General features: G+C 40.3%; 3 protein-coding genes across 6 annotated transcripts; 2 read left to right on the top strand and 1 right to left on the bottom strand.

The window, feature by feature from the left end:
* The first annotated feature begins 1,531 nt into the window (after positions 1 to 1,531).
* Positions 1,532 to 14,493, top strand: jam3a (junctional adhesion molecule 3a). The gene is made up of 9 exons (XM_063493239.1): positions 1,532 to 1,737; positions 8,206 to 8,277; positions 8,387 to 8,500; positions 8,726 to 8,878; positions 11,130 to 11,332; positions 11,924 to 12,023; positions 13,030 to 13,159; positions 13,244 to 13,295; positions 13,384 to 14,493. The coding sequence occupies exons 1-9, from the start codon at positions 1,689 to 1,691 to the stop codon at positions 13,417 to 13,419; spliced, it is 909 nt and encodes a 302-aa protein (XP_063349309.1). The 5' UTR covers positions 1,532 to 1,688; the 3' UTR covers positions 13,420 to 14,493.
* Positions 14,494 to 16,880: 2,387 nt separating this feature from the next.
* Positions 16,881 to 21,964, top strand: vps26b (VPS26, retromer complex component B). 2 transcript variants are annotated; one of them, XM_063492328.1, is made up of 6 exons: positions 16,881 to 17,574; positions 18,042 to 18,198; positions 18,865 to 19,029; positions 19,313 to 19,488; positions 19,571 to 19,713; positions 20,847 to 21,964. In XM_063492328.1, the coding sequence occupies exons 1-6, from the start codon at positions 17,352 to 17,354 to the stop codon at positions 20,982 to 20,984; spliced, it is 1,002 nt and encodes a 333-aa protein (XP_063348398.1). In that variant the 5' UTR covers positions 16,881 to 17,351; the 3' UTR covers positions 20,985 to 21,964. The 2 variants fall into 2 exon arrangements, with proteins under 2 accessions (XP_063348398.1, XP_063348400.1); XM_063492330.1 differs by having other exon boundaries at positions 19,571 to 19,754; positions 20,845 to 21,964.
* thyn1 (thymocyte nuclear protein 1) lies at positions 20,658 to 27,928 on the bottom strand. Of its 3 annotated transcripts, none has more exons than XM_063492332.1 (9): positions 27,809 to 27,928; positions 26,987 to 27,089; positions 25,391 to 25,560; positions 25,239 to 25,307; positions 24,996 to 25,088; positions 24,829 to 24,924; positions 24,603 to 24,753; positions 24,475 to 24,517; positions 20,658 to 20,855 (listed from the first exon to the last, which is right to left on the bottom strand). In XM_063492332.1, exons 2-9 carry the CDS (start codon positions 27,033 to 27,035, stop codon positions 20,810 to 20,812), a joined length of 717 nt encoding a protein of 238 aa, XP_063348402.1. In that variant the 5' UTR covers positions 27,036 to 27,089; positions 27,809 to 27,928; the 3' UTR covers positions 20,658 to 20,809. The 3 variants fall into 3 exon arrangements, with proteins under 3 accessions (XP_063348402.1, XP_063348401.1, XP_063348403.1); XM_063492331.1 differs by having other exon boundaries at positions 26,987 to 27,045; positions 27,809 to 27,927; XM_063492333.1 differs by lacking the exon at positions 20,658 to 20,855 and having other exon boundaries at positions 24,049 to 24,517; positions 26,987 to 27,045; positions 27,809 to 27,925.
* Between the last annotated feature and the right edge of the window lie 53 nt (positions 27,929 to 27,981).

Raw genomic sequence — 27,981 nt, 5'->3', positions numbered from 1 at the left:
TTGTTTTGAACAAACCACAAAACTTCTGGTACAAAGACTTTCAGACAGATGAGACAGAAGTGGAGATATTTTGCTATGTTAGGCAAAAACCCAAACAAAGCTTATCAGCACAAATATCTCATTCTAACTGTCAAGCATGGTGGTGGAGGGATCATGATTTGGGCTTGTTTTGCTGCCACAGAACCAGACCATCTAGTCATGAGCTCTGTATATTCAGTCCTCTATATACCAAACTATTCTAGAGTCGAACATAAGGCCTTCTGTCTGGCAGCTAAAGCTTGGGCAAAATTGGGTCATGCAACAGGACAATGATCCCAAGCACAGCAGCAGATCTAAAACAGAATGGACAAAAAACAAAAGAACCAAGGTGCTGCAATCAAATGCTGTGGTTGGACCTTAAGAGAGCTGTGCATAAACAAATGCCCATAAACCCCAAAGAACTGAAGCAATGTTGTAAAGAAGAGTGTGCCAAAATTACTCCACAAGTCCTTTTAGGCCTGTAAAAACTCTCTTTTTCACATGACTGTACATGTATGTGTCTCAGGTTTCCATCATAACAATTCTTTTTAAGTGGCAGTGTAAAAAATGAGTCATCAAAGCTAAATGAAAGTGTGAGAAGTCAAACTGATAGTTGACGCTATAGTGCATAAACCTTTAAATCACTTTTTTGACTTTTTTTCTCATTCCAATTTCGATGTCTATCCCATGCATAACACAGGAGCATCCGTTCACTGTATTCAAATGTCCAGACGACATATTCAAACCCTTTCAAGCTCTTAACACTGAAACTGATTGCCATAAATATACTCACACCTACTGTATCAAGGAAATTAAATAGAGAATTTAGATATTTTTTTTCATAAAAATAAATCAGTTTCTCATCCACTAGCTGTAAAGTCATGGTAAGATCCACTGTTTTGATTTTGATGATCCAACACTGACCTACATCCATCCTAAATCACCCTGATTCTGCACTTCTCACCATTCTATCTCATATGAAAAAGAGGGACAGTCCTCACGAGCAAACAGAAGAGAGCAGCGTTACATGTTTATTTACAAGACTCTGCTGCAAAGATTGCCTTGTTCCCTCTCCTCAGTTTAAACACCAATTACAGTGTCAGCTCACTTTAGCATTAGCTGTACCTCTTATTCACACTGAACTGGGGAGAACAAAACAAAGCATCATCCGTAAAAGATTATATCCAGTCTGTTAATCTGCATCGACTCTTGCACATGCTTTTCTTGCAATTTATGATCATGTATATAATGCGTCTGTCTGTCAGCGTGAGCAAGAGATCTCAAAATGCTGCTTGATTTTCAGCTGTTATATGTAACAAGGTGGAACCTGTTTCTTTTAATAAAGGGGGAAAAATCTTCCCTATTATGGCCTTTTAAAGTCCCCAAAAGAAAAATAACCAGTAGAGGGTGTAGGTCGCCACTTTCCCACGAGAACATACGGTCAGAATTGTGTGTCTGTTTGTGAATATGTGCGTGGAGGAGGAGGGCATGTTTGGCACCGCCTACCGCCTGTCAGACTGCGTTCAGGGCGCAACCCCACACCGGAGCCCTTGTAGCTATGGAAACTCGTCGATGGCAACATCCACCAGTCTTTTGTGCCCTCATCCTCCTCTTACCTCTCAGAGGTGCTGAGTGTGTGCAGCTGTAACCGATAAGTGATACGCTGCAAGATGGCGATTGCGCGACTCGTAGCCTGTTTTGTGCTTTACAGCAGCCTAGGTGAGTTTCCCCCCGCTTATTCACAAAGCTATTATCATATCGGAGTCGGCGAGGTGCGACTACAGTCAAGTTAAATCCGAGCCGTAACGGTCCTGTCAGCGCTACGAGCCGACAAGGACGTTTTTTAACGTTAGCTTGACGTGTAAACGGGCTGGGAAATGTCAGGAAAACGTTTTTGGTGTGTGTTGTGGCGTTTTAACAGTCTGCTTATTATAGATTGGAGACTGTATTTGATTGTTTTACGCTTGAGCAAACCTCACATCCGAGCTGGAAAATGACGTAGTTGTCAGAGCACCCTTGACGTTTTGAATTTTTTTACGTGATTTTAAAAACGTGTAACATAGCCTAGAAATCATACATATTGCGTGCTCACTTGTCGACTAATTTCTAGATTAATTTCCAGAATACAAACAATGCAAACGTTACTTTAGTATAAAAAGACGGCAGCCACATGGTGGAGACCTGTGGTACACAGAAACACGGGCCTGTGAATAATATATATTTAAAATGCTTAGTCTTTTTGGTTGTTGCATATATGTATATACATCATATACATATGAGGCTGCTTGAATTTCATTTTATTGTAGTTTGACCTCTCCTGATCACGTGGTGATTGATCGATGGTGATGGTGAGTGGGGTGCCATGAGTGAGGCAGGTCGAGGGCAGCGGTGTCAAGATGATGTGCAGCAGCAACAGCTAGAGATTTGTGGCGATCAGCTGATGCTGGGTGGTTGCGTTGGCTAATTGGCTGCGGGTGGGTGCACCACTAAGTGTTGAACTTTTCACCCAGGTGCTCTGCAAGCAGTAAATCAAATGACTAAGCAGAGATGACAGGCAGAGGTTCATTTGTTATGCTCTCAAGTTTTGGTTGTAAAAACTCAGAGCTGTGTGTGAATGTAGCGCACGATTTGGTTTATGTTCTGACCTTGAGCTTTAGGGTGCTGTCATGTTTGAATAATGAAAATGAATCGTTATTCAAACGTTTTGCATTTAGCATATTGTGATTCATGCTGCATATAACTGGAACGCACTGATGTGTAAAGCTGAATTATTTTAAGTTAAGGTAAAAATAGATGCCTTCTTGTGATTCTGATGTGCAGAAAATTCGATGTAATTCTTACATTGTTATTTTTCCTTTATGTTGCATGAAAATTGAAAAGTTAAAAAAAAGAAATGCTATTTCAGGGATTTTCCTGACTCAGAATTGGCCTTTTGGACATTATAATGATTGGGCAGCGTATCAATCTCTTACCTTACTTAATAGAAGTCGGTGCATATTCCTGATATCACTGCCCATTTAATGAACAAAAAAATGTTTTTTATGCTTGAGAAGACTTTGCATTAAAAACAAAAATCTGTAATCATTTGCTCATCAGCCACTTTGTTAGGTACAACAGGTAACTCAAATAGCTATTTAGCCAGTCACATGGCACAGTCTATTTATGCATGTAGAAATGGTCAAGACAACATGATGAAGTTTAAACTGAACTGCGGCATGATTGTTGATGGCTGACGGGTTTGTCTGAGTATTTCAGAAACTGTTGATCTACTGGAAATTTCCCATGAAACCACCCCTGGGGTTTACTATAAAAGATAAGATATCCAGTAAGCAGCAGTTCTCTGGTTGAAAATGCTTTGTTGATGCCAGAGGTCAGAGGAAAATGGCCAAACTGCTTTGAGTTGATAAGAAGATAAATATAAGTAAGTAATGAGGACACGCAGAAGAGCATTCTGAATGCAAAACATGTTGAACCTCAAAGCAGATGGACTACAGCAGCAGAAGATCACATCATGTGCCACCCCTGTCAGCTAAGAACAGGAAATGGATATGTTCACCAAAACTGTACAGGAGAAGATTGGAAAAATGTTTACTGATTTGACCTGATGATGGTAGAGTCTGAATTTGGTGTAAGCAACCAGGAAGCATGGATCCATCCTTATATCACTATTCAGGCTGCTGCTGTTGGTGTAATGGTGTTGGAGATGTTTTCTGGGCTCAGTTTTGGCTGCTTAATACCAAGTTTGCGTGATTTAAATGCCTCAGCCTACCTGAGCAGTTTTAACAATGTTCACCCTTTATGACCACAGTGTACTCATCTTCTGAAGGCTCCTTCCAGTAGGGCAATGCACCATGTCACAAAACTCAAATCATCTCAAACTGGCTTCTTGAACATGACAATGACTTCACCATACTTAAATGGCCTCTGCACTCACCAGATCTCAAGAGCTTGTCTCAATAAATGCCTTTGGCATGTGGTGGAACGGGAGGTACAGATCACGGCAACTGCATGATGCTATCATGTCAGCATGGTCCAAAATATCTGATTCCCCCCACCTTGTTGAACATATGCCTTGAAGAATTAAAGCATTCCTAAACGTAAAAAAGGTCCAACCGGGTATGAGCAAAGCGTACCTAATGAATTGGCCGTTGATTTTTTGTGTTAGGATTTCATTAAATGCTAATTGTCTTGAATGATTGCTCAGATTGTTCAGGATTGTACATTTTTCTGTCAATACATGATAAAAAAACTGCTAGATTCCCATTTCCCACACAGCACAAAAATGTATTCAAATTGCTTTTTCCAAGTTCATAAAGTTTACAATCATATATTCACATATGAGAGGCAGGAACCAGAGGATATCTGGTATTTTAGTGTTTAACACACGTTTTATCAAATATGAACATTGTTGACGTTGCTATTTTATGTAATTTAAGCTGCGTTGTTATAGGTTACGATAAATGAGTTATATTTTATCTGCCTTGTGCTTTATTGGGACTTCATTTATATTTCATCTGTCTGAGGTGCTGCAGTCATTGTGTCACGTGCGTAGCTTGAATGAACAGTTTATTTCCTCCCAGTTCTTATAACAACATAACCAGCTTAATCAAATCTGCTTGAGCATTGAGTTGTTCTATTACGCAGTCACTCCAGTATGCTGTGAATCCCAGTGGTCCTCCTCGCTCCATCCACTGTCTTTGGCATATTTGCTGCGACTGCACTGGAATGTCTGGGAAAAAGCTTTTTATAGATTCACTGGATCAACAACTTTTTGTTGCAGGGACAGGGATGGGTGGTTGTTTTCATATTTAGAGCGTAAGAGGATTGCTGAATGTGGCTATTTAAAAGCCAGTTTCTCTCAGAACTGACTATAGACCTACTTTGTCTTTGCATTAGAATGACAGAGGGATTAAAAATGAGCCCGTTTGCTTTCCAGCAAGCGCTGAGATTATTTTCATAATTCAGAAACATTGTCTTCTCTTCAGCCTGCACCGTGTCACGGGGGAAGGGAGGCCACCAAACATTGTCTGCGTGCTTTTATTTTAAGCTCACATTAGTAATTAGTTATACATTGTCATGTTAATTGACTGTGGTTACTCTTTCCCACGTCCTACATTTTGCATTATTTGGAAGAGAGATGAGAAAAACCTTTAATAACATCCTGTTAACGCCGTTCCTGCTTATACAATTGGTGCGCACTGATTCTAGATTTTGTTCGCCCCAGATAATAAAGGCTAAAAACTTGTTTTTCACCATGGTTTTTGTTCAGATGAACATGGAAGATTTATCCTCTAAGGAGATTTTGTCAGTGTTACAACATACTTATGAAAACAGATGAACTCAAGCAGATCTGTTTCCTGTAAACTTTGAAAAGCACATCACACACGGCCGTGTTGCAACCCATAACACTGCGAAAGCAGTTGTTTTCTCTTACGTGATACTTTGAGTCTGCAGTGTGATTGCAGCTGCAGATTTAATTAAATGTTCCAGTATTTGAAAGAGCTTTTGTTTTTCTTTCTTTCTTTTTTTCAAAAATATCGTTCCTCAAAATGAGTACCTCACATATCTGGAAGAAGCAGTTCAAAGGGCATTTTGAAGGGTCAGTACGTGCGTATGTCGAGGGAGCTTCAGTTGGACGGGCCTTCGTCGTGTCTCTCGGGATGTCCAGTCACTGCTTTGGTAAAAATAGCCCTTGATGTACAGGGTGGGAAAGTCAGCAGCAGAGACGGAAGCTGAGACCTGCGAGTCAGATCTCATCACTGTCCGCAGCTGTGCTTATAAGACCGGATGCTTTGGTTGGACCCATGTTTTCATCACTTCCAGGCTATATGCTCGCTCTCCCTTTGGCTCCCAGTCACAATGTACAACTCAGGGACGCCCGTGTCCTAACAAGGCTGCTCAAATCCCTCGGAGTTAGTCAGAGTGCACGCTGCCTCGGGAAAACAGGAGGGATGTCTTGTCGTATTCAGGGGCGGCTCAGATTATTATTGTCTAATTTCAGCCTCTATTTGAAACCCTAACTACTGCCCCCACTGGGAGCATGATTGCCTTCATTACTCAGCATGGGCGCTGTTCGTTGTGCGTGTACTCAGTAATTACTGCATTTGGAACAAAAAATGTTGACTATAGGGTACCAGGGGAAGGTAGAAACCTACTTATTTAGCCTTAGCAAAGACGCACTGTTGAATTATTTGTGTTTGCCGAGCAGTAATTTTCACATTTCCTTAATTCGATGTCACACTGCACACCCATCTCGTCCCCAGATTCACGTATTTTCCACTTAAATTGGCATTCGGCTGGCCCAAATTGAACAAAACTTGTGAATTACGCCTCTCGCCGTTATAATCTGACATTTGCAAAATAACACTGATTGCTTTCAGCATTTCACTCAAGCACTGAACTTAAAATAAGCGCGTCTCATGTGTTGTGTTTGTGCCAGAGGGAAACGAAGATGGTTGATTAAGTATGGTTCAAATGTGAGCTCATTCCCGCTGTGAAGTTATTCTTGTGCTTCTGATTTGATTTGTTTGGGGATCTTGATAAATTATTTATTTCGCAACCTCAGTATAAATTAGTATTATGATTTAGCGAAGGAGCTAGCCCTGAAAAAATACAAAAAAATGTACATGTACATCTAGTAATATAATATACTATAAACTAGATGTACATTATAATAATATAATGTACATCTAGTAATATTTTAGTGTGTATGGTTTTTAAACGAGTGTTATTACAGCTAAGTGGATGAACTGCGCACCCCTTCTCTAAACCAGTATTTTTTTTCTTCAGTGAGTAAACGCTTTAATAGTACACTGCACCAAATACTGAAATGACTTGGGGGCTTTCTGGTCTACTGGGTGACACATCATTGACCATTTCCAGCTATTCCTCAGGGGCGCATCGTCATCCATAATATCGTGATATGTAGTGAACTAGTGATGCAAACTATCTCTGCAGCTGTGTTTTTGTCAGAAATCAGTATAAAGATATCATCTCTAACTCCCCTTTTTTAATAGTTAATGTCCCCAGAATGGTTTCCAGTGTAACGGTCACTTAAAAAAAGAAATTAAAACTTGCATTCAGTTCAATTAAATTGTATTTATATAGCACCAAATCACAACAGCAGTCACCTGTTGTAAGGTAAAGACAATAATACAGAGGAAACCTCAACAATTAAACGACACTCTTTGATCGAACATGTGACTGTGGAAAGAGAGAACAGGAAGAAAACTCTGTTATGTGTGTCTTATTATGATCAACTAATATAACCACATGTGCATGAACTACATTCACTTGTAATTAGCGGTTTCAAATAACTCTCAAATACATGTGCAGTTATTGCATGGCTAATATTTAACCTCACCCATTAGATTCACTTCAGTTCTGAATGTTCTCTGAGGGTTGACTTTTTCTCTTGTTTAAATAACTAGCTAACTAGTTACCTGGAGCATCCTTAGTTGCTACTGTACGTTAGTGTGTAGCTTGAGACTACAACATAGGAATTCAGTGAGGTTACAGTGGCAACATCCATCTTCTATATACAGTTAATGTTTGGAGCCTTTCTGTTATAAAACAACCAGTGTGAAATAAAGTCAATATAGCAACTGTCATGTTTGCTAATGGCTAAAGCCTGTTTGTCATTTACTTGGTCTGAGCCGGCTGTGCTGCAGTACTAAACACAAATCCTTTTATTCTGTCCTGCAACTTATTACAAGAGCATTGCTGATCCTTAGTAACTGAGCTAAAGTGACTTTGGCTCTTGTCTGCTCGCTTACTTACATTGTCTGCTGCATTCTCGGTCTGGATTTCATCTTGCGCAGGATTAAAGCTGACAACAACAGCAACAACAAAAAATGGGTCACTATCCAAATATTTACAGAGTCCTTCGTGTCAAATCTCTGTTTTCTTTCATTATCATTTACAACTAGCTCTGGTCTCTTCCAACGACTCATCATAAGTCACATTATTATCCAATTAAACACCACAAAAAATTAAATGTTAATGACAGGATATTTCTACAAGGAGTTCATTAAACATATGTGGCACACATATGTCAGCTATATTTGTCGGTCTAATCCAGTGTTTATTAGGCAACATGCCCGGTTGATAATGTCTGCTAATGAAAATGCTCGCGTGTCCAATCGGGGTTACTCAGCGTTTACTGCCTGTGTTTTTTTTTCTCCACAGGTCACATTCCATCATCACTTGGGGTAATCCTCCGGACCACGGACAAGATTGTTTGGGCAAATGAGTTTGAGCGTGAGTTGCTCGAAAATCACACTAACCTATTTAACCAAAGTACCGTTTCTTTTTTCCAGATTTAGCCTGCCTCTCTCTCATGCTGTCATGCGTTCTGTTTTCTTCCCAGCCATCGAACTGACCTGCTTAATAGAGTCCATCTCGACAAACAACCCAAGGATCGAGTGGAAAAAGATTAAAAATGGTGTTCCCAGTTATGTGTACTTTCAAAACAAGATAGCAGGTAAACCTCTTGGAAACTGTCTTTTAGAGAAACCAGTAGAGCACAGTGTTTCAAAGCAAAGTCGCAGCACTCAAAGCTTAGCTGAGTGAATGCTACCTTGAAAGACCTTGGCTCAGAATTCTGTTTTTAAGCCGTGAAGTCATGCTGTGTATTTGAATGAGCAATTGTAAAGTGTTTTTTTCCCCCCCATCTCTCTCTCTCTCTCTTTCTGTCGTTCTCCAAAAGGGGACTTGGAGAACAGAGCTCAGCTCAGAGAGCCGGCCAACATTCTGATCTTCAACGCCACTCGATCAGACACAGCAGAGTACCGCTGCGAGGTGGCCGCCATCGATGATCAAAGGGACTTTGATGAAATACTTATTAGTCTTGCAGTAAGAGGTATGGAGAGCAGAGCTAAAAGTCACTGCATGTCTATATCATCAACCCTCTAAAGTTCTAATCACACTTTGTTCTTATGATTGAATAGATATTAAGATTATGTGGCAGTTTATACATTTTACACTCAATTTACTTCTGAAATATAAAGCTACATCATGATTGCTGTCACTGTGAGGTTGCCATGCATCTAGCCGTTGCCTTTGAGGTGCTGATTAAGCTAGTGGCCTGCTGGGACAGCAATCACAACCATTTAATACCCACTTACATAAATCACTCGGGATATCTGGGGCTTGTGGCGACGTTATAACAATTCCAACTTTAACCTTACGTATCACTTGATGACAGTTCTCTTTGCCACCATACAGTGGCTGAGAACACACTTTACCTCAGGGAGTCGCAGACTTGTCTTTAGACACGGAGCCTGTAGCAGACCCTGGCCTGCGCACAGAGAAACACAAAAAACGAGTGCCAGCAGTGTTTGCTGTATGTGGCATAACCACTGCCTGTATATAAACTGTGTACCACTATGGACTCTATGGACAATAACCCTGTGTGTCTGAAAAGTGAAGCCAGTGTGGATGCTCTTTAAACCCGCATTCTTTATAGTGACCAGCAGGTGGCAACACCTCTGGTTGCAAACAGATTGTGTGGGAGTCAATGAGGAAATCACCCACTTGATCTTTGAGCTCAGTCAACAGTTTCCTGATTAATTGACCCTGTGCACGAGAAAATGCTAACTTCCTGGTTTGAGACCGGATGTGGGGTTGTACATTTCCGGTAGCTTTACTTTGCGGTCAATCGCTACTGCGAAGATATACTCCAAAATCATGTCCAAAACTCGAAAACGGAAAGATCGCGTTAAGTTACAAAGAGGAGAAGGTGGGAACACTCACCACTGTTGTGTCATAAAAAATCTAATGATCAATTTTGACGTTTAAAGAGTTTAGATCGATCAGTTGTTTACATCACTCAACACAAGCAGAACTGCATTACAGAATCAGAAGACACATCGTCCACATTCAGAAGCACATCTCTGTATAGTGACTGGTCTTATGATTTAAACAGGCAAATGTTCAGCATTCAAACTACAGGTGAACAATAGTCAATCCAGATGTTTCCCCATTATGTCGATATCAGCTAGTCAAGTACACACCTACACAGCATGTTAACAAACCATGAAAAAAAGCCACACAAAAAAATGAACGATTGCTGGTAAGGGTTTCTATACATTAGTATTTACGAAGGGTATGTTGTGACTTACCTTCAAAATTACAGTGGTCCCTCGCTATAACGCAGTTCACCTTTCACCTCGCTGTTTCGCAGATTTTTTAGTGCAAGTTTGCATGCTTTTTTTGTTTTTTTACATCACATTGTTTCCTGCGTCCTGATCGCTGCAGACGATCTCCTCCGTGACGTCTCTCCTGTACAGTACAGAATCGCTGCATCGATCGCTAGCAGTGTGAGTCTGAAGTGCAGTACTGTATGTCCACGATGTCCACGCGTCAAAAAATAAAATTGGCTACTTGATTTCACCTATCGCTGGTTATTTTTAGAACATAACACCCGCGATAAACGAGGGACAGCTGAGAAATATAACATTTGAATCCCTTTTCTCTTTTGCTCTGAGGCGCGGGGGAAAAATATCGACAAGTCGATGAACATCATTTACAGATATATTGGGTAAATGCCCAAGACATCTATAGAAATGTAAATCGCCGCTTGATTCATTCATTTGCTTAACTTGTTTTGGACCGTAAACAAGGCGTGAATAGGACACCGGAAACAAAGCTCCCCACAGGAGTTTCCGCACCGGAAGTAGCATATGCTAACGTGCACATAGTCAATTTTATGGACGTATTTGCTACTTTGAAATCCTGGCCAGCAAAGTATGTTGTTAATTCTATAAATTATGATTTCATTAAGATAAAAATTGACAATAAGGCAGGATATGATTTTGGTGTTTCTCAGTTAGATCACTCACTCATGACCTCCGGTTTCAAAACACAAGATATTGAATTCAAGGCATAAAGACAGAGACTGTAGAAGCGACATCTATCACGTGTCCATCTTTTATGTTCAGTGTGTGAACATAAATACTTTAGAACAGTCTAAAGGTTCTGGTGAAACTTAACACACTTCCTGATGAAATGTTATCCTTTATCATTTAGTAAGTAAAAGTATCGCTTTCAGCAGTGTGTAAATGCTACACAACATTCAGCAGCCTGATGTGAATCTGTGCTTTTGTGTGCAGTGAAACCTGTTGTGCCACGGTGCAGCGTGCCAGAGGCCGTCACAGTGGGAACATCAACAGAGCTGCGATGTCTGGAAAATGAGGGTTTTCCCGCTCCTCAGTACCGTTGGTTTCACAACAATGAAGAGCTTCCACAGGATCCCAAAAACAGCGCGAAGTTTGCCAACTCTTCCTACAGCATCAACCCCGACACCGGAGGCCTGGTACAAAAATGACAAGCACCCTGTTGTTGCTACATTTATGACTTTATCATTTCAGTTCCTATTGTCTGTGCAAAATATCTCTTGAGGCATGGCAGCACTCAGTATTTACTATTATTATTGTTAAATGAACAGATGTAAACTTCTTCTCCCTGCCTGTCTGTTCTGTTTGTAGACAGGACTCATTAGTGCCAAGTATTCTCTGTCAGAGCTTATCTAATGTAAATGTTACCCGCTTAATCTAACTAAAACCTTAAGCATTATATGACTAAGAGCAGGATTAACCCTTGTGTGTAAAAAGAGCCAGTAAGAACACTTAACCAAAACCTGGCATATGGAACAAGGATAATGTTGCATTTAAAGCCAAGCTGATGTGTTTCCAGGTAAAAGTTTAACATCTGGCAGAAATTTAACCATGTTATAAAACATAGGGCGATGCCCTCTAATCTAAAATCTTACAGCAGTATTAAAAGCAGCCCGTAAATCCATCTGAAGGCCAAAATGTCGCTATATTCAACCACAGCCAGACATCCTATTGTTGACAGTTCGTCTGCGTGTCAGTGCACTGACAGTTTTCTAAAAATGTCTCCACAGAAATTTCGAAGGGTCAGGAAGGAGGACGCGGGGGAGTACTACTGCCAGGCAAAGAATGATGCAGGGCATGCACAGTGTCCCACGCAAATAATGGAAGTCTGTGAGTGACATTCACACCAGCCAAGCAGATCTTTTGACAGCACTTTAAGCCAAAAGCAAAATCAGACACGTTCACTCTCAAGTTTCAAGTTAACACAGGCAAAGAGAAAAAGTGTGAAATAACAGAAGGAAGCTAAAACATATGAACACAGACAGGACAGACAGGCGAGGCTTCACGTGTAGGAATGAAATAAACTTTATCTCAAGGCAAACATAACAATATTTTTCATTAAATATTTAGTTAATTTTCATTAACTAAATATTATATAAACTATTTGAAGGCCAAGCATACTTTGTGCTTATAACTGCCGTTTGAAGGCAGCTAAGGGAAACTAATTCACTCTGCCGAGCGTCATCCCTTTGCAACGAACTGGATGCAGGAAAGCTCCGGCTGTCCAGGTCAGTCTGATCCCAGCACCTCGCTGGGAAGCAACAGTTTCAGACACCCATGTCCCTGATATGCTAACATGCCCACGACAGCGTATTCTGCAGCCAGAACATGAAGCAGAAAGGATAAAGCAGCTGTCCACACAGTTAAAGTGTTTTTGCACACTATAGGCATTCATTTTGTTGTAGGAGTTGTTCATTTTTGAACATTTGAACATTTTTATAGAAAAAATAATGAAAAAAACAAACAAAAGACATCCACCATAATTCATGTAAAAAATCTAATTTGTTATTTTTATTATATTTATTATTAAATGTCAAAATTAGTTACTGTACAACATCTGAATTCGTCCTATTTAATGTGATAAGCAGGCAGACAAAGTTTGTTTTTATTTGTTTCATTGTTTGGTATGTTGAGTTGGTGTATTTAATGAACATGAAATTCTTCTTGTTTTCATCGAAGCCAATAACAATTAAGTGAGGATTTTAGGAGTGTGGCAATTACACAAGATATACATAAAAATGAAAATACAGCAATGATATAAGTCATGGTTATAGGCTATCGATATGTCTCAGGCCACGTAACTCTCTCATGAGCACTTCTCTGTGCCCTGTTGCAGATGACGTTGACATCCTGGGGATTTTCCTCAAGGTGTTTGGTGCTGTGGTTGCGTTCTTATGCTTGGCGGTTTCCATTTGTCATTCCTTCAGACGTGGATGCTTCCACAAAAAAGGCCACAATGAAAATAAGTGAGTACAATCTGCAGCTCTGATGAAAGGATACAAAATCCTGACTTTTATTTTTTAAATGCATTCTATTTCACTTTATTTCAGCTACAATTGGCCTGCACAGAATAGCGGTGTTGAGTATGGAGACGCGGACGAGGTAAACTTACAAAGCACACCGCGTTCATTGGAAGTCAAATCCAAAAAAAGAAAATCTAAAGTAACTTTCTACTTCCTGTTTTTCACAGGGTCATTTCCGCCACAAGTCTTCCTTCGTTATTTGACAGCCGACACGGAGGACGCGATGTAAACATGACGAAATAAACTTGCGTTAACTTGCAACAATGATGCTCCACTTGGTAAAGTTTGGAGTCGAACATGGCACATTATTCTCTGATGCACATCAAAATCAAATCAGCCGACTTGCCAAAGTAATTTTAATATCATTTTGTGGCACTTGGTTGAGTTTTGTAATGCCACAGATTTTTTTGTTGTTGTTTATTAATATTAAATTCCATGAAAATATTTGGTTTTTACATCTTTTTCTCATTTTATACTCAACATAAAGCTACTGTACAATAAAACGATTTCAAAGCTGTAGAGGTCGATGTTTATATCACAGTGTCATCACAAAGGTTACTGTAAACTACATTCCCCCACTGTTTTTGGACAAATCCTCTTTTATAGCTCTTCAATTTTTTACAGTGTACGTAAATTGTTTACTTCATCCTTGTTCTTAGTTTGTTTCACATGCAGAGGACGAAACATGTTTTTGTACATACTGTAGTTAAACAGGCAATAAGTAGCAGGCTGCAAAAGGCTGACTAGAAGGCACAATTTAATAGCCTATGACTATAATTACAAATGAAAACAAACATGTACAAGTACAGAATAAAGTGTGAATTTTAACACCATATATTCCAATATGCTGCAAACTCAATATGTACTATAAAGGTGGTGTTGATGATTTCTTGGAGTGCTGTTTCTGTGTATAAGTGACCTTTTGTGCTTTACTAATTATTTTGTGAGTATTGGACATATTGTCCAGGTTTGACTCAGTATTATAAATGTACATACATACATATACTTTTTGGAGCTTTTAATTTGAATGCGTAGCACTCCATACCTTATTGTAAATATTGCAATAAACTGTTTATTGGAAATACATTTACAGTATTCACTGTTCAGTGTGTATCTGCAGTGTTGAGCCTGTCAGTAACAACAGTGTGTCATTTTAGACATTAGTGTCAACGATGTGTGTAACAACTCAGGAACTGTTGTACAATGTCCACTGTTCATTTGATATTAATGTTATACGTTAATGTTATTTTGTTACTATTAAATATATTTCAGCTGAATTTTTGGAGTCTCAAATGTTTTGATGGATTTTGTCCAGACGATTAAAGTGAAATACAGAGATACACAGACAAACAAGGTTTCTGTGTAGTGAGGGGAAAATCATGCACAAACACAAACATAGCTTGTCCATGTTGACTACATCCAGAAATGTTTTTTGTGGTCTTCCTATTGCAGCTCTCTCTCTGCAAGAGACTCTCCTGCCTGGCAGCACAATCTCACCCTTTAACTTTGTTTCCAAACCTCTCAACCTGAACTCAATCCCTCTGATACTCATTTCTAATCTTGTGCCTCCTGGTAAATCAGCGAAAATCTTCACCATCTCCGGCTCAGCCTCCTGTGTTGTTTTTACGGCCGCCGTCTCAAAACCATGCATCATCGCAGGTCTCACTACCATCACAACACATAACAACACACAAATTATATATGCAAGTCAAAAAATCCAGAGTGGAGGAAAATTAGTGCAGGTATTACAGTAAAATGAAATAGCTTTTTGAAATCAGTTGGCTCATAGTTTTGTAGACATCCAGAGTTTCATTGAAGCGCCAATCAACGCTTCATTAGGAAAGTTGTAATTATTATCATTATTCCAGTTTTTCTGAATTGCTAAAACACATTTCCTGAAACCTCCACCCATTTTCTTAAAACCTTAAACAGATCCAAAAACCTTAACTACAGTCACACAACCCCAGATTCTTATGTCAGAATCAAACTATCACTTCAAAATCAGTTATGCTGTGTTCAAAACCAAATGATGTTTTTATATCATACACACAGCAAGTAAAAATATATTCACCACAGAATATTCGTTAGACACTACATCAGATAATTGAAGATACGGCATCCAGGGCATATAGTTAACAGGAAATATTTAAGTGTATTTAACAAATGACCATAATTAGAATGATATGAAGTGCTGAATGTAGATAACAAAAATGAATTAATTAAAAATAAAACTAAATTAAAAGCACATTTCTGTAATTCACAGATTCATTCCACATCATCATGTCTTTGTGTGGGGCCTGTCCAGAGGACTTCATCCACATCACAGGCAATATTCTCCCTTGCCAGGCAACATGAGAAAAACTGTCTTGTGTGCAGAAGCCAGCACTGACAAGACTCCACAGTTGTGCCATCACAGGTGTGTTCTGTTGCCTCCAATAAAGTTTCCCTGGTGTAGGACTGCCGGTCATAGATCTTCTACCTCCACGCAGAGAAAAACTCTTCTGTTGGATTCAGGATGGGGCTGTAAGGTGGAAGGGAAACGTTTATAAAGCGCTGGTTGTTCATGAACCAGTATCAGGACCGTGTATCAGGACAGCACAGTGAAAGTTCACTTTGTCCCTAACAATGACATATACAGGATTCACTGCTTGCTGATCCAGCTGTTCACGTACAACCATAATATCCTGTAGACGACCCAGAAATGTAAGGAGATGTGCAGTGTTATATGGCCCCAGGTTTGCATGATAGTGGAGAGCCCCCCAGTTACTTTGCCACCACGCTGGCCAGGGACTTCCGCAATGGCATGTTGACCAATTATGATGTTCCTGCCTCTCTGCCTCCTTTTTGCCAGAATGAACCCTGCTTCATCTATGAAAATATATTCATGGGTCCTTTTCATGAAATCCAATTCAAATCCTCTATAGTAGTGTACTATAAGTGATACAGAAAGACGGAGTTATGAAATAGTGTATTTACAGTATACACATTCCATTTATGTACATTACAATATAACGTAATAGTAAGTCTATGGGCATAGAATTCTAAGCGTCGCTGCCAATGACTGTATAAAAGATGTTTTCTACAGTCGATGGTCGCTGCTGAAAGTGTGTGTAGGTCGCACATACTGATGACGTAGAACTCTTGCGTAGTTTCGCTCAAAAGGTCTGATCACATCATTACAAACCCGTGTGTTCAATTGTGAGTTGCTGTGTGCGAAAGATGACAGCTGTGTTGGAGTTGTGTTCACATTTTGCTGCCAGTGCCAGTGTAAATATAATAGCATTCATACATACTACATACTCTGTACATAATAATAACAACAACAATAACAATAACAATAACAATAACAACAACAATAATAATAATAATAACAATAATAATAATAAAAATAATTTATTATTATTATTAATAATAATAATTATTATTATTTACTTTTGATAATTTAAGTATTTTCATAATTTTTGCTAATGGTTTGAAAGTGCTTATAAATGTTTATATTGTTTGTATGAGTGTAGTATTGTAATGCAATTTATTTATATTTCTTTTCCTTTTAACACTTGCAGGTCTTAAACACGCTGTAGTTCAAGCATAATCGCTTTTAGTGCCTAGCGACTTCCGCGCCTTTCTTTCCGCTTTTACTGTGAAAAAACGCCACCCGGAAGTAGTTCAGCTAACGCAGGTAGAGAAAGCTGGTGTTACGTCCTGGTCGTTTGACAGCGTTCGTCGTTTTCTCCACAGAAAACAAACATGTAAGATACATTTACGCGGCGAGCTCTGTGTGAACAGCAGACCCATCCGTCGCTGCTGCGGGCTGTTTATCGGTGAGATCCAGGCTCAGCAACGGAGAGCAGAAAAAAAGAAAACGGCTAATCACGATACTGTGTGTTTTAGCATCGATGCGCTAGTTTGCTTGACATGTAGCTCGTGTGGAGGTTTCTGTGACATATCTTGAGACTTTTTAATGTCAGTCGGTGTAATTCGTGCTACGAGAAGCAGCCAAGCTCGCGAACCCGGCAGGCCTTAGCGTGCGCTTGTTTTCTACTTTGAAACGTTAGCAGGTTCGGTGCAGCGTGCTAACAAGTCAGCTAACTCGCACTTAGATACGATAAAGAGTTAGCGCGGACGCAGCATTATAATGAGTTTCTTTAGTTTTGGTCAAAGCGCAGAAATCGATGTTGTCCTGAATGACGCCGAAACGAGGAAGAAGGTTGAGCACAAAACTGAAGATGGGAAGAAAGACAAATATTTTCTTTTCTACGACGGCGAGACTGTCAGTGGAAAGGTGAATGTGACGCTGAAGAACCCCGGGAAGAGGCTGGAGCACCACGGCATCAAAATTGAATTTGTGGGACAAATAGGTATGTGAAAATAGCAGCGAGTGATACACTGTGGGCTGAAGAAACATGGAGGCATCCCTCAACAGTGACACAAACAGATGCTTCAGTTTTCAACTTTATATTAGACATGAAAGGAAACACAGGGGGCCACATATAACACTTGTGTAGACCTGTTTCAGATCACCTGTAAGCTGCACTCTAGTGTCCTTAATCTGCTGCAGCTGGACTTTTAAAAGTTCCAGCAGTGAAATTGCAAGCAACACAGGCAATCTCTGCTTGAGTGTTACATTTGTGAAAGGGCTGTGTGAAAACTTGGACACATAAATAGATTTTAAGAAGTGAAATTCACATGTTAGAGTAAAACTCACATGGTATGTCTTTCTGGCCACTAAAATCAATTACGAGTCCAATAGCTCAGTTGTATCCAAAATCGTGCACAGTATAGTTTTTTGTTTGGTTTTTAAATACTGTCTTTCCTCTTTTTCTAGAGTTGTATTATGACAGAGGAAACCATCATGAATTTGTTTCCCTGGTGAAAGATCTCGCAAGACCTGGTGAAATAACTCAGTCCCAGACCTTTGACTTTGAGTTCACTCATGTTGAGAAACCTTACGAGTCCTACACAGGCCAGAATGTCAAGCTAAGGTAAGTTTGATCATTCACTGTCGTTTTGTCAGCAGTACAGTGAGCGCGTTACTTGTTAACCTGCGTGTCATGTGGTTGCACTTAAACTGAGCAGTTTTGAAGCTTGATGTTGCCCACATTTGACTTGCAGTACATGCACGCTGCTCAGACCAGTGACGGTGGAAGTGAGTAACGTTAAATCATTACAGTGTCAACAATCGAGGGGTGAAAAGTGAACTGTGATGACTTAATATGTGTTGCAAATGTTTGACAAGGGCTAGACTGTGAATGCTTGAAGACAGCGGCAGATCTTTCGGGGTATTCTTTGTATGCAGTGATAAGTACCTATCAAAACGTGTCCAAGGTGAATGGGTAATAGGGTTGCACTCTGTTAAGTGAATGAACAGAAAACGCTTTAAACTTGACTGGAAGCTGTCAGACTAGTCAGATTGACCTGTCAACCACCAAAGGTTCCTACAGATGAATGTGACAGCATCATAGCCGGAAGCGCACTTATGCATTTCAGTGTTGCAACCAGACATCTGGTTGTGTCTTTGTCATGAGGTGCAACAGTAAACGATAGGATAGGCAGGTAGATTTGACATTATGGTCAATTAGTGTGTAGTTGTGATTTTCTACTAAGGAGGAAATGGCACTTTTTTCATTGCGTATATGCTTTATTTTCAGATATTTTCTTCGTGCCACGGTGATAAGAAGACTAAATGACATCACTAAAGAGATGGACATTGTGGTCCACACACTGAGCACCTATCCTGAGCTCAACTCCTCCATTAAAATGGAAGTTGGAATTGAGGACTGCCTCCACATCGAGTTTGAGTATAACAAATCCAAGTAAGGCTTGCTGTGCTGCAGCAAACCACTATCATTCACTTTTTTCCCTGTGACTTTGTTATGCTGTGTTTAAGAGTGAAATAGTTTTATACAGTATCAGCAAAACCATCTCTTTTTAAGTGAAAGATTTATTTATTTATTTAGAAACTGAACCAGTGACTGAAACAATGATTGATTTATTATCAGTTTAAATGAAAAGCATGTACTGAACATTGTGCTTGTTAGTGACTAAACTGTAGACCTCATTTGCAGTTGTTGCCTGTGCTTTTTTCTTTTTTCCCAGGTACCATCTGAAAGATGTAATTGTGGGAAAAATCTATTTCCTGCTGGTGAGAATTAAGATTAAACACATGGAGATTGACATCATCAAACGTGAGACAACAGGCACAGGCCCCAGCGTTTACCACGAAAATGACACTATTGCCAAGTACGAGATCATGGATGGAGCGCCGGTCAGAGGTAAACAAAAGTTATTCACAGTTTCAACAAGTCACACAATGCAAACACTGCTCAGCCTCTGAGAGTGTGTTTAACATTTCAGGAGAGTCCATCCCCATCCGATTATTTCTGGCTGGATATGATCTGACCCCCACCATGCGAGACATCAACAAGAAGTTCTCGGTGCGCTACTACCTGAACCTGGTTTTGATTGACGAGGAGGAGAGACGTTACTTCAAACAGCAGGTACGACTGGAAGCAAAACATCACACAGCGTTTTTACATTTTTCTGAATCTTCTATTTCACTAGTTTAAAAACATCCATGTGAATGTGATTTTTAGTGCTTATTAGTCATTGTGAAGGGCAGCTCTCAAACAGTATCCAGCTGGTGGATGTGGGCACAGCTGCAGCTGCTCTGCCTGGCTGACATTAGTGCAGCTGTGGCTGGATGTGGTTCTGATTTTGACTGCCTCTGTAGTTCGATTGTGTCAGAGTGAAAGGACAGTGTGGCTTCAAGAGGATGCTCAGCCTCCAACTACCACAGTAGACACACAAAGCCGCCTGCATGTAGTCAATCAGGGCTACATCCTGTTGTGTCACAGCCGTAACTGTAATAACTGAAGCGTGCCTACAGCCAGGATGTAATGGTAGCTGAACCCTGTTTCACTAAGAAAGCTGGTGAACATCCTCCTGTTGTTTGCTTTCTAAATGTGGGGGTACGGGCTATGATAGAGCTGTGAGTGTGTAGCGATTCTGACTGTAGTTACAGCTAGCGCTACTGAATAATCAGAGGTGGGAACTGAGAGCAGGTTCCAACTGGTTCTGTTCTGAATTGTACTCCATCCAAAGCTTATGCCCCCCAGCTTATCAGCGCCTTTTATTTAGTGCTGGCATGTTTTATTTATGTCTTTTTTTTTTCTTTTTTTTTTCATGGCAGTGGAGCTGAAGAGATAATAGACCTGCTGCACTGGCACTAAAAAAAAAAAAACCCTGTGTAGGTGAAAATCGATCAGTAATCAATAAAGAATCTGCTTGAAACCTCGAAACTGAACACCATCAGTAAAATCTTATCAATAGCAATTCTTAAACACAGTACCTTATGTGCTATTGTGGAGCTCTGGTTTTTTCTGTGTTAGATAGTGAAAATGTTGCACTAGAAAACAAGTCTGACAGCAAATAAGAAGTAGTGGTACTTTTATTGGTTGATGTCCCACTGACTGGTTCTGTTCTAAAAGGCTAAAATCATTTATCAGTCACATTTGAGAGCTAGGAAAACTCTGTGCTCAGTTTGGTACCTTTTCTTTCATTTACAGGTCATGGGCTGAGGTGTTCTTCATGTCATCACCTTACATTTGTCTTTGATTTCTCTCCCCTCCAGGAAATCACACTGTGGAGAAAAGGGGACGTGGTGAGGAAAAGCATGTCTCACCAGGCTGCCATCGCCTCTCAGAGGTTCGAAGGATCAGCCGCTTCAGAGAGCGCACTGGAACAGGCTGCAAAAGAGGAGAGCGGGTAGAGCCTCTCACGGGACTCACAAAGGGTCTGCACTGGGGTGGTGGGGGGTACATGTGAACTGTACAACATCTGGAGAGGCAGCTGCTTTACTTGTAGCTGCTGCTTCTGGTAAAGTAAGAAGGGAGACCGACATACGGTAAAACTGTGTGAACTATGAAACAGTTTGCATGAGGCATTCAAATGGGCTTCAGGCTGCTGGTCCTATCCTTCCTCATTAATGCATTTTTTTTTGGGGGGGGCGGGTTCTTTTTGGGAATCAAAGTAAACCCATGTCTCATTGTTCGCTGGGTAAAACCATGTGAAATTGAATTTTTAAGCCTTCTGTTTGTTACATTCTAACACTTTTGGGATCAATTGATTTCTAATCTCATAATTATTTCAAACGAATGCTCATGAAGTGCATCTCCGACATTCCACGTTTAATGAATGCATTCCTAACATTGTTCTAAGGTCAAGAAATCCAAGATAACTTTGCACTGCTTTACCTTGCTGAACACATTTTTCTGTGTTTGTGTGTTTGCACAAAAAAGGATGGAAGTGGAAACTCTAATCTCTCGCTGCTGTTTGAGTGAGAGAGCTAAAGTATTAATCCACACGTTTGTTTTTAAACCTGTAAATAAGGCCAGTTAAACCTGTTATCCTGTTTCCAGCTCGTGTACACAGACTATCTAGTACACAGTGCTACAAAATGACGTTTCATGTCCATAAGCTTTACCTCAGCATTCCAGTGGTGTTAGGAAAGGATGTCAAAGTGTTTGTCTTGAGGTCTGATAGTATGAAGTCTTCTGTATCCTCTTTATTAGAGACTTAAAAGTTGTGCCTACGTGTATCAAGCTAATTGAATCCTCCTGCCTCTAACATAATTTTAGTCTTTTAACCAGAGAAAGTTACAGTAGAACTATCTTTTGCAAAATGCTACTCGATTACTCCTTGTTCCCAAAAGTCTAATAAATTGATGCCAAATGAATTAAATTCTCTGCGGTTTTGTTGTGAAAATGAATGAATGTGTTGACTTGATGAACCTGAGCATTCATTAATTAATGTATTTTTATTTATTTAACATTCAACTTCTATAGAGTAGTGAGCAGGTCAGCAGATCTGCAACAGAATGACTGAGGGGGGGAGAAAAAAAATCAAGATGCTGCAGTGGCCCATCAAATTCCAGACCTTAACCTCTCTAACAGCTGTGCATAAACGACTGCCTGCAAACCTAAAACTGAAGCAATGCTGTAAAGAAGAGTGAGCCAAAATCCCTCCACAATGTGAGAGACTGATAAAGGGATGCAGACAATGATCAGTTTATTGCTGCTGAAGGTGGTTTTACAAGCTACTGAATGATGCGATATACTTAAGTTTTTCACATGACATCATGACTGTACAGTTTGATTTTTTTTTTAAGTTCTCATGAGTTGCAAAATTAGTGGATTTTTTTTTTTTAATTTATCATAGGAAAATGTCCTTCCATCCATTCTCTTCCACTTTTCCTCATCAGGGCTGGATCTTGCCCTATGATAGTTGGGATAGAGTCAGGGTATACCCCGGACAGGTCACCAGTCTGACGCAGGGCAATTTAGAATGACCACTTAACCTAACCCTACCAAATGCATGTCTTTAAAACAAGGGTTAGGGTTAGGTTAAACCAGAGACCTTATGCAAACATGGGGAAAACATACAAACTCCACATACAGAAGCCCTGGCTAGATGTTGAAGGCGAACTCAGGACCTTCTGAGGCAACGGTGCTAGCAAGCCACAGCAACTTCTGCTGGACCACATATTCATTATAAGGAAATTTCCACAAGAGACATTGTCTGTATATCGGTTTTATCTGTTTTATAACAGGCTTCTATGTTCTGGTGGGTTCTTAGGAGATCTGTGTCAAAATGATAAGTTTTATCTTAACAACAGTAACATCAGGTGAAAGAGGACATGCATGCATGTGCTTTGAGGTGTAATTTAAACACGTAAAGGGAAAGGTCTCAACTAAAGACGAGGCTTAAAACTTAGAGGTGAGGTTATCCTAATGTGACAACCAGAGCGAAGGAGAAAATGTTTCACAAAACTATGACTGTGGAAAAAACCACAGAAGATATCAACACACTGATTCAGTCATTAGCGCTCTGAAGCTTTGTGACCCGAGCCCTGGGGCACACTTCATCAGTGGAAACACACAGTGTGCCTGAGGACTCGGGTTCCAAAGCAGGCTGGGCTTTTTCAGCCATTGCTGTTCAAAGTAGCTATTTTGCTTCAGCATACACAATTATTCAAGTAAATCAATTGGAAATAGTTAAAAACTATTTAAATAACAGTGATGTCAGTTAGGAGATAAATGGTGCTACACCATCTGACTGATTGTGACATACAGATGTAATAAAGGAGTTGTTGTTGTGGCATCGGGCAGCAGCTGGGCCTGAAAATCAAAAGCCTTGTCTGATTTAAATTTGGCTGATCTCACACTCAAGGTCATTGTCTTGTGAACCTCTGGAAGGTGTAGTTTCTATGAGCTCTGTGGACCCACAAGACAGAGAGTGTTCCTCTCAAGAAGTCATATCAGAACTAAATTGACAGCTTTGCTGATGTGAGCAAATTTACAGTTAAAGGGGGTCTCACTCCTAACCTGAGGAACTGCCTTTGGGCTTAGAAACTGTCGACTCTAACTGCAAACTGCTCAGTCACAGGTGGACACCTAGCTCTCATTTACAGCAATAATCTGCATAAACTGGTCTCAGTTTATTGATGAGGATCGTTCACACTTAAAACAGTGCTTGTGCTGTTAAAAACAACGTCAGCACATTCTAATCAATACTTGACACTTCTAATAAGAACCTGTGAAGCTGGACCTTACCTAAGTCACTGAAAATAGCACGGATCTGACAGCAACAGCATTAATACTTCCAAACCAGCATCTCATCAGAGTTTATATAAGGTACTTTTCAGCATTCAGCACATTAAATTCATTTAATGCGGGTCCCCCACAGTCTACAAAAAGGAAAATTTACCAAGAGCCTTTTGCATGTTGTTGTTTTGTTTTTTTTTTGCAATTAAGCAAATACCTAGAAGGCCATGGCACATTGGCTGTTTGCAGGTTTTATTTTCCCACTCACTCCATCATCACCGGGCAGCAGTCGAGCACACAATATCAAGTTATTCCCATGTGATAAAACGAGCGTTGAAAGGGTATCAGGAGTCGTAAAATATGCTGCCATTTATAAATTATGAGTTAAATAACGTCAATAAAATGATGCTTGACGCTACTCTGAGAGCAAAGGCCAGCCATAATTAATGCTGCTTCTGTTTATACTTTATAAAAGAGGCACTGCTTTCCATCCAGTTCCTAGAAACTCAAGTCATTACCACATGTTTGCGTTTTCACAGATTTAATCTGGACTATGATGTCTAATAAAAACATTTAATATCTTTAATAGACTTTAACAGTTAAAGTGAAGCAACGGTACTTGTGATGATTTTGCTGCATTGTGAAGTAAATCCTTACAGTGGCTCTTTGTCCTCCAGACTCAAGATGAAGTCAAACTCCTCTGCAGAGAAAGAAACAGTGTTCACAGCTATTTCTCTTTTTATTTGTTTATTTATTTACTTTTTTTCTTTCCACTTCTGTCATACCGGTGGTGAGAGGCTGCACAGAGAGCCTAGCCCTTGTAAAAAGCGCCATGTCCTTGAGGGGCCCCCCCTTAGCGCGATGCTGCAGGTGGTGCTTTTTAAGCTCCGACAGAGGAAGAAAACGCTTCATCATCCTTTGATACTGGACGTCTACCTGAGAGAGAAGGGAACGAGCTCAGCCTTCACGCTTGAGTCTTATCATTAACTGCGCTTAATGCGTTCAGCTTACCATGCTCCACTTGGGGTCGTCTGGTTTGCTGGTTGCATCATAATGCACATCTTTCCTGTCAAACTGAGTGTGGTCCACATAAGCTTCCTTCACAACCTAGAAAGAGGAAATGAAGCTGAACATCAGGCCCGTCTCGAGCTTTACCTAAATATAGAAGAGCGACTCACTTTCATGATTCCTGCTATCCCCGGCTCCTTGCAGTTGCTGTGGTAAAAGAAAGCCTGCTGTCCCTCTTTCATCTGCCTCATGAAATTACGTGCCTGCAGAAGATAAGCATAGCAAATTCAAAAATAATTTGCACAGTGGTGCAGTGAACAGAGACAGAAACGCCTTTTCAGGAGTAGCAGCGCATTGCTCCCTTATTTCAGATAAACATCTTCTTTTTGCAGGACTCGGTGCTGCGGCTCTACCTGATAATTGCGAACGCCATCCCAGCAGCTGGTCTGATCAGGCAGAGCCTTCAGGTCCTCGATGCCAAACTGCAGAATGAACAGAAAGCATCAGACAAGTGAGACCAGCTCACACTTTAAAATGTGCTGATAAAGCTGGTGCTGCTCCATACCTTTACGTCGATGCCATTCTCAAAGCGGCTCTCGGGCTCAGACTTCATCAGCCAGCGACTGTACTGTGGAGAACCAGAAGACGCCGAGCTCTCGTCAGTTTTTCCACCAGAAGTTGCAGCTTTCCTCTTCTTCAAAGCTGGGGACACTGGCTCCCTGTCATCATCTTTGCCTGTGGTTTGGAAGCACTCTTTAGGTAAAACTCTGAATGAGTTTACACGCACTCTTCGAGGGGCTGAATGTCACCATAATTTGGGGTTTTTAATGATTTCTTTGAACCGTTCTTTTTCCAGGGTGAAGTGATTGTACAGCATAAATCTGTAATGACTTTAAAAAACAAAAACAAGTGCTTCATTAATAATAATAAGCGGCACTGGAGGTTCTGCAATGTTGTTAGTGAATTTCTTTGGCAGCACCCATTGGATTGACCAATACTCAGAACAATGGAAAAATCCAAGGAACTCAGTGAACATCTAATAAATAAAATTGTAGATTAACACAAGTTGGGAAGGTCTCTTAGGGCCATTTCTAAAGAAGTGCAGATTCCGAAATAATCAGTGCAAACACAACTTTCCTGGGTTCTAGAAGAAGACCCAAACTGTCACCCTCACATGAGCAGAAATTGGTTCAGATGTTCAGGAACAACTAAAGGACCACCAAGGTTCAAGCCTAACGTGAAGCGGAAACTGATGGAACAACAGCAAAACTGTCTACAGCAGGGGTCCCCAATCCCAGTCCATGAGGGCCGGTGTCCCTGCAGGTTTTAGATCTCACCCTGGGTCAACACACCTGAATCAAATGATTAGCTCATTACCAGGCCTCTGGAGAACTTCAAGGCATGTTGAGAAGGTAATTTATCCATTTAAATCAGCTGTGATGGATCAAGGACACATCTAAAACCTGCAGGGACACCGGCCCTCGTGGACTGGGATTGGGGACCCCTGGTCTACAGTGAAGTTAGTTTTACAGTGCCATGGACTAACTGTCAAGCATGGTGGTGGTAGCATCATGGGCACAAAGTAGATGGAATAATGAAGGAGGAGAACTATGTCCAAACTGTTCAACTTCACCTCAAATCAACCTGGACACAATTGAGTGTTTCAATCAGACAATGATGCCAAACACATGTGAAAGCTGGTTTTGTAATGGATAAAGCAGGTTAACATTAAGCTTCTGGGATGGCCTTCCCAAAGCCCCAACCTAAACCCTATTGAACATTTTTGGACTATTTGAATGAGCCTTACCAATTCTGCAAAAAAGAGTGGTCAAACATGCAGCCAGAATTATGCATGAAGTTTGCTGATGCCTACCCAAAGTGTGTGGTTGAGGTGCAGCTTGCTAAAGGACAGTCAACCAAATATTAGTGGGGGTGTTTGAATGCACCTGAGTCATTATATAAAATTGAGACTAAATTCAAAATAAATTCACACTTGTGCACCCAATAGTTGGGTTAATTAATTAAAGATGTAGCTATACAATATTCTACCCTGGAAAATCATTAGAAATCCTGAAATTACTATGAGATTCATGCCCAGGATGAGTGTACTAACCTTCAAATATCAGACAGGGGATTTTCTTCTGTGATTTAATTTACCTACCTGAACCTGCATTCCTTTTACTGACTCTGGCCTTTTTCTTTGGTGGCATCTCTTTGACTCTGTAAAGATCCACAACAGGGTTGGATGATTTGTTTCTGTAAAGCTTGTGAGGGCAAAAAGACAACAAGAAGTTTGAGGTATAATTTGTACTCTGGTAGCTCTCCCACTAAGATCTCAGACAATCAGCATTTTTTTTCCTTTTATCCACTAATGATTTCCATCCCTTATATTTATATCCATTTATACTTTTCTAAAGTTCATACAAAGTGCTGTTAAAAGGCTGGTGAACATGAGGTTGGTCCAGTGTCTTGTCTCTTCATGTAATTCCTAAAAATCATTCAAAATGAGTCCAAGATCACATAAACTTTGCTTTATATAGTTGCATCCAGCTGCAACTAAGGTTGGTCAGCACAGCAGTCTTGCAATGAACCCTGCTTATCTTAAGGTTGTTAAATTACTTTTCTTCATGTAGGAAGCTTTAATTTGAGAAGTGTTACTAATATACATTTTTAATAACCACAGTTTACATCAATAGTGGCAGACTGAACGTTAAAAACACCTCAGCTTAAGTAACACAACCACAAATTGTATTTTGTGTGACTCAAGTGCTTGCTGTAACTAAAGAAAAACATACACTGCACTGGTTAACAATATTAATGCTGGTTATATTAAATGTTTTCTGAATAAGTGCTCGTATTTAATGTGTAAACTGCTTAGACACTAACAAGCAGCAGAAACACAGAAGCAACAGGAATGCGTGTAAACAAGACGTAACGCACTGTCTGGAGATAAACTCGGTAATAATCAGTCATGGAGTCGTACCTTCAGCTCAGCACAGCTCCAGCCATCAATCCCGGAAAAACCTGCAACACGTGACCTAAAAACAGTATAGGTGCACTTGATTTATTCCCCAGCCACTGCCGTATGTCCGCTGTAGAAACACTGCCGCCATATTGGTACGGGGAACACGTGACTATTTTCAGGCCTTTTATTAT

Source organism: Pelmatolapia mariae, linkage group LG14 (assembly GCF_036321145.2).
Source record: "Pelmatolapia mariae isolate MD_Pm_ZW linkage group LG14, Pm_UMD_F_2, whole genome shotgun sequence".
In the NCBI taxonomy this organism is placed as follows: Eukaryota; Metazoa; Chordata; class Actinopteri; order Cichliformes; family Cichlidae; genus Pelmatolapia; species Pelmatolapia mariae.
The sequence above is the reverse complement of the archived record's forward strand: the minus strand, read 5'-3'. Positions and strand labels throughout refer to the sequence as shown.

What these genes read in the sequence shown, in the direction of transcription:
- jam3a (XM_063493239.1), top strand. Translation starts at nt 1,689, where the DNA reads ATGGCGATTGCGCGACTCGTAGCCTGTTTTGTGCTTTACAGCAGCCTA. An exon ending in TTGGGCAAATGAGTTTGAGC is followed by an intron (nt 8,278 to 8,386) that starts GTGAGTTGCTCG and finishes TTTTCTTCCCAG; the next exon opens with CCATCGAACTGACCTGCTTA. An exon ending in ACCCCGACACCGGAGGCCTG is followed by an intron (nt 11,333 to 11,923) that starts GTACAAAAATGA and finishes ATGTCTCCACAG; the next exon opens with AAATTTCGAAGGGTCAGGAA.
- vps26b (XM_063492330.1), top strand. Translation starts at nt 17,352, where the DNA reads ATGAGTTTCTTTAGTTTTGGTCAAAGCGCAGAAATCGATGTTGTCCTG. An exon ending in GGCCAGAATGTCAAGCTAAG is followed by an intron (nt 18,199 to 18,864) that starts GTAAGTTTGATC and finishes CTTTATTTTCAG; the next exon opens with ATATTTTCTTCGTGCCACGG. An exon ending in TTTGAGTATAACAAATCCAA is followed by an intron (nt 19,030 to 19,312) that starts GTAAGGCTTGCT and finishes CTTTTTTCCCAG; the next exon opens with GTACCATCTGAAAGATGTAA.
- thyn1 (XM_063492332.1), bottom strand. Translation starts at nt 27,035, where the DNA reads ATGCCACCAAAGAAAAAGGCCAGAGTCAGTAAAAGGAATGCAGGTTCA. An exon ending in TAAAAGGAATGCAGGTTCAG is followed by an intron (nt 25,561 to 26,986) that starts GTAGGTAAATTA and finishes TCCAAACCACAG; the next exon opens with GCAAAGATGATGACAGGGAG. An exon ending in AGAATGGCATCGACGTAAAG is followed by an intron (nt 25,308 to 25,390) that starts GTATGGAGCAGC and finishes TTCATTCTGCAG; the next exon opens with TTTGGCATCGAGGACCTGAA.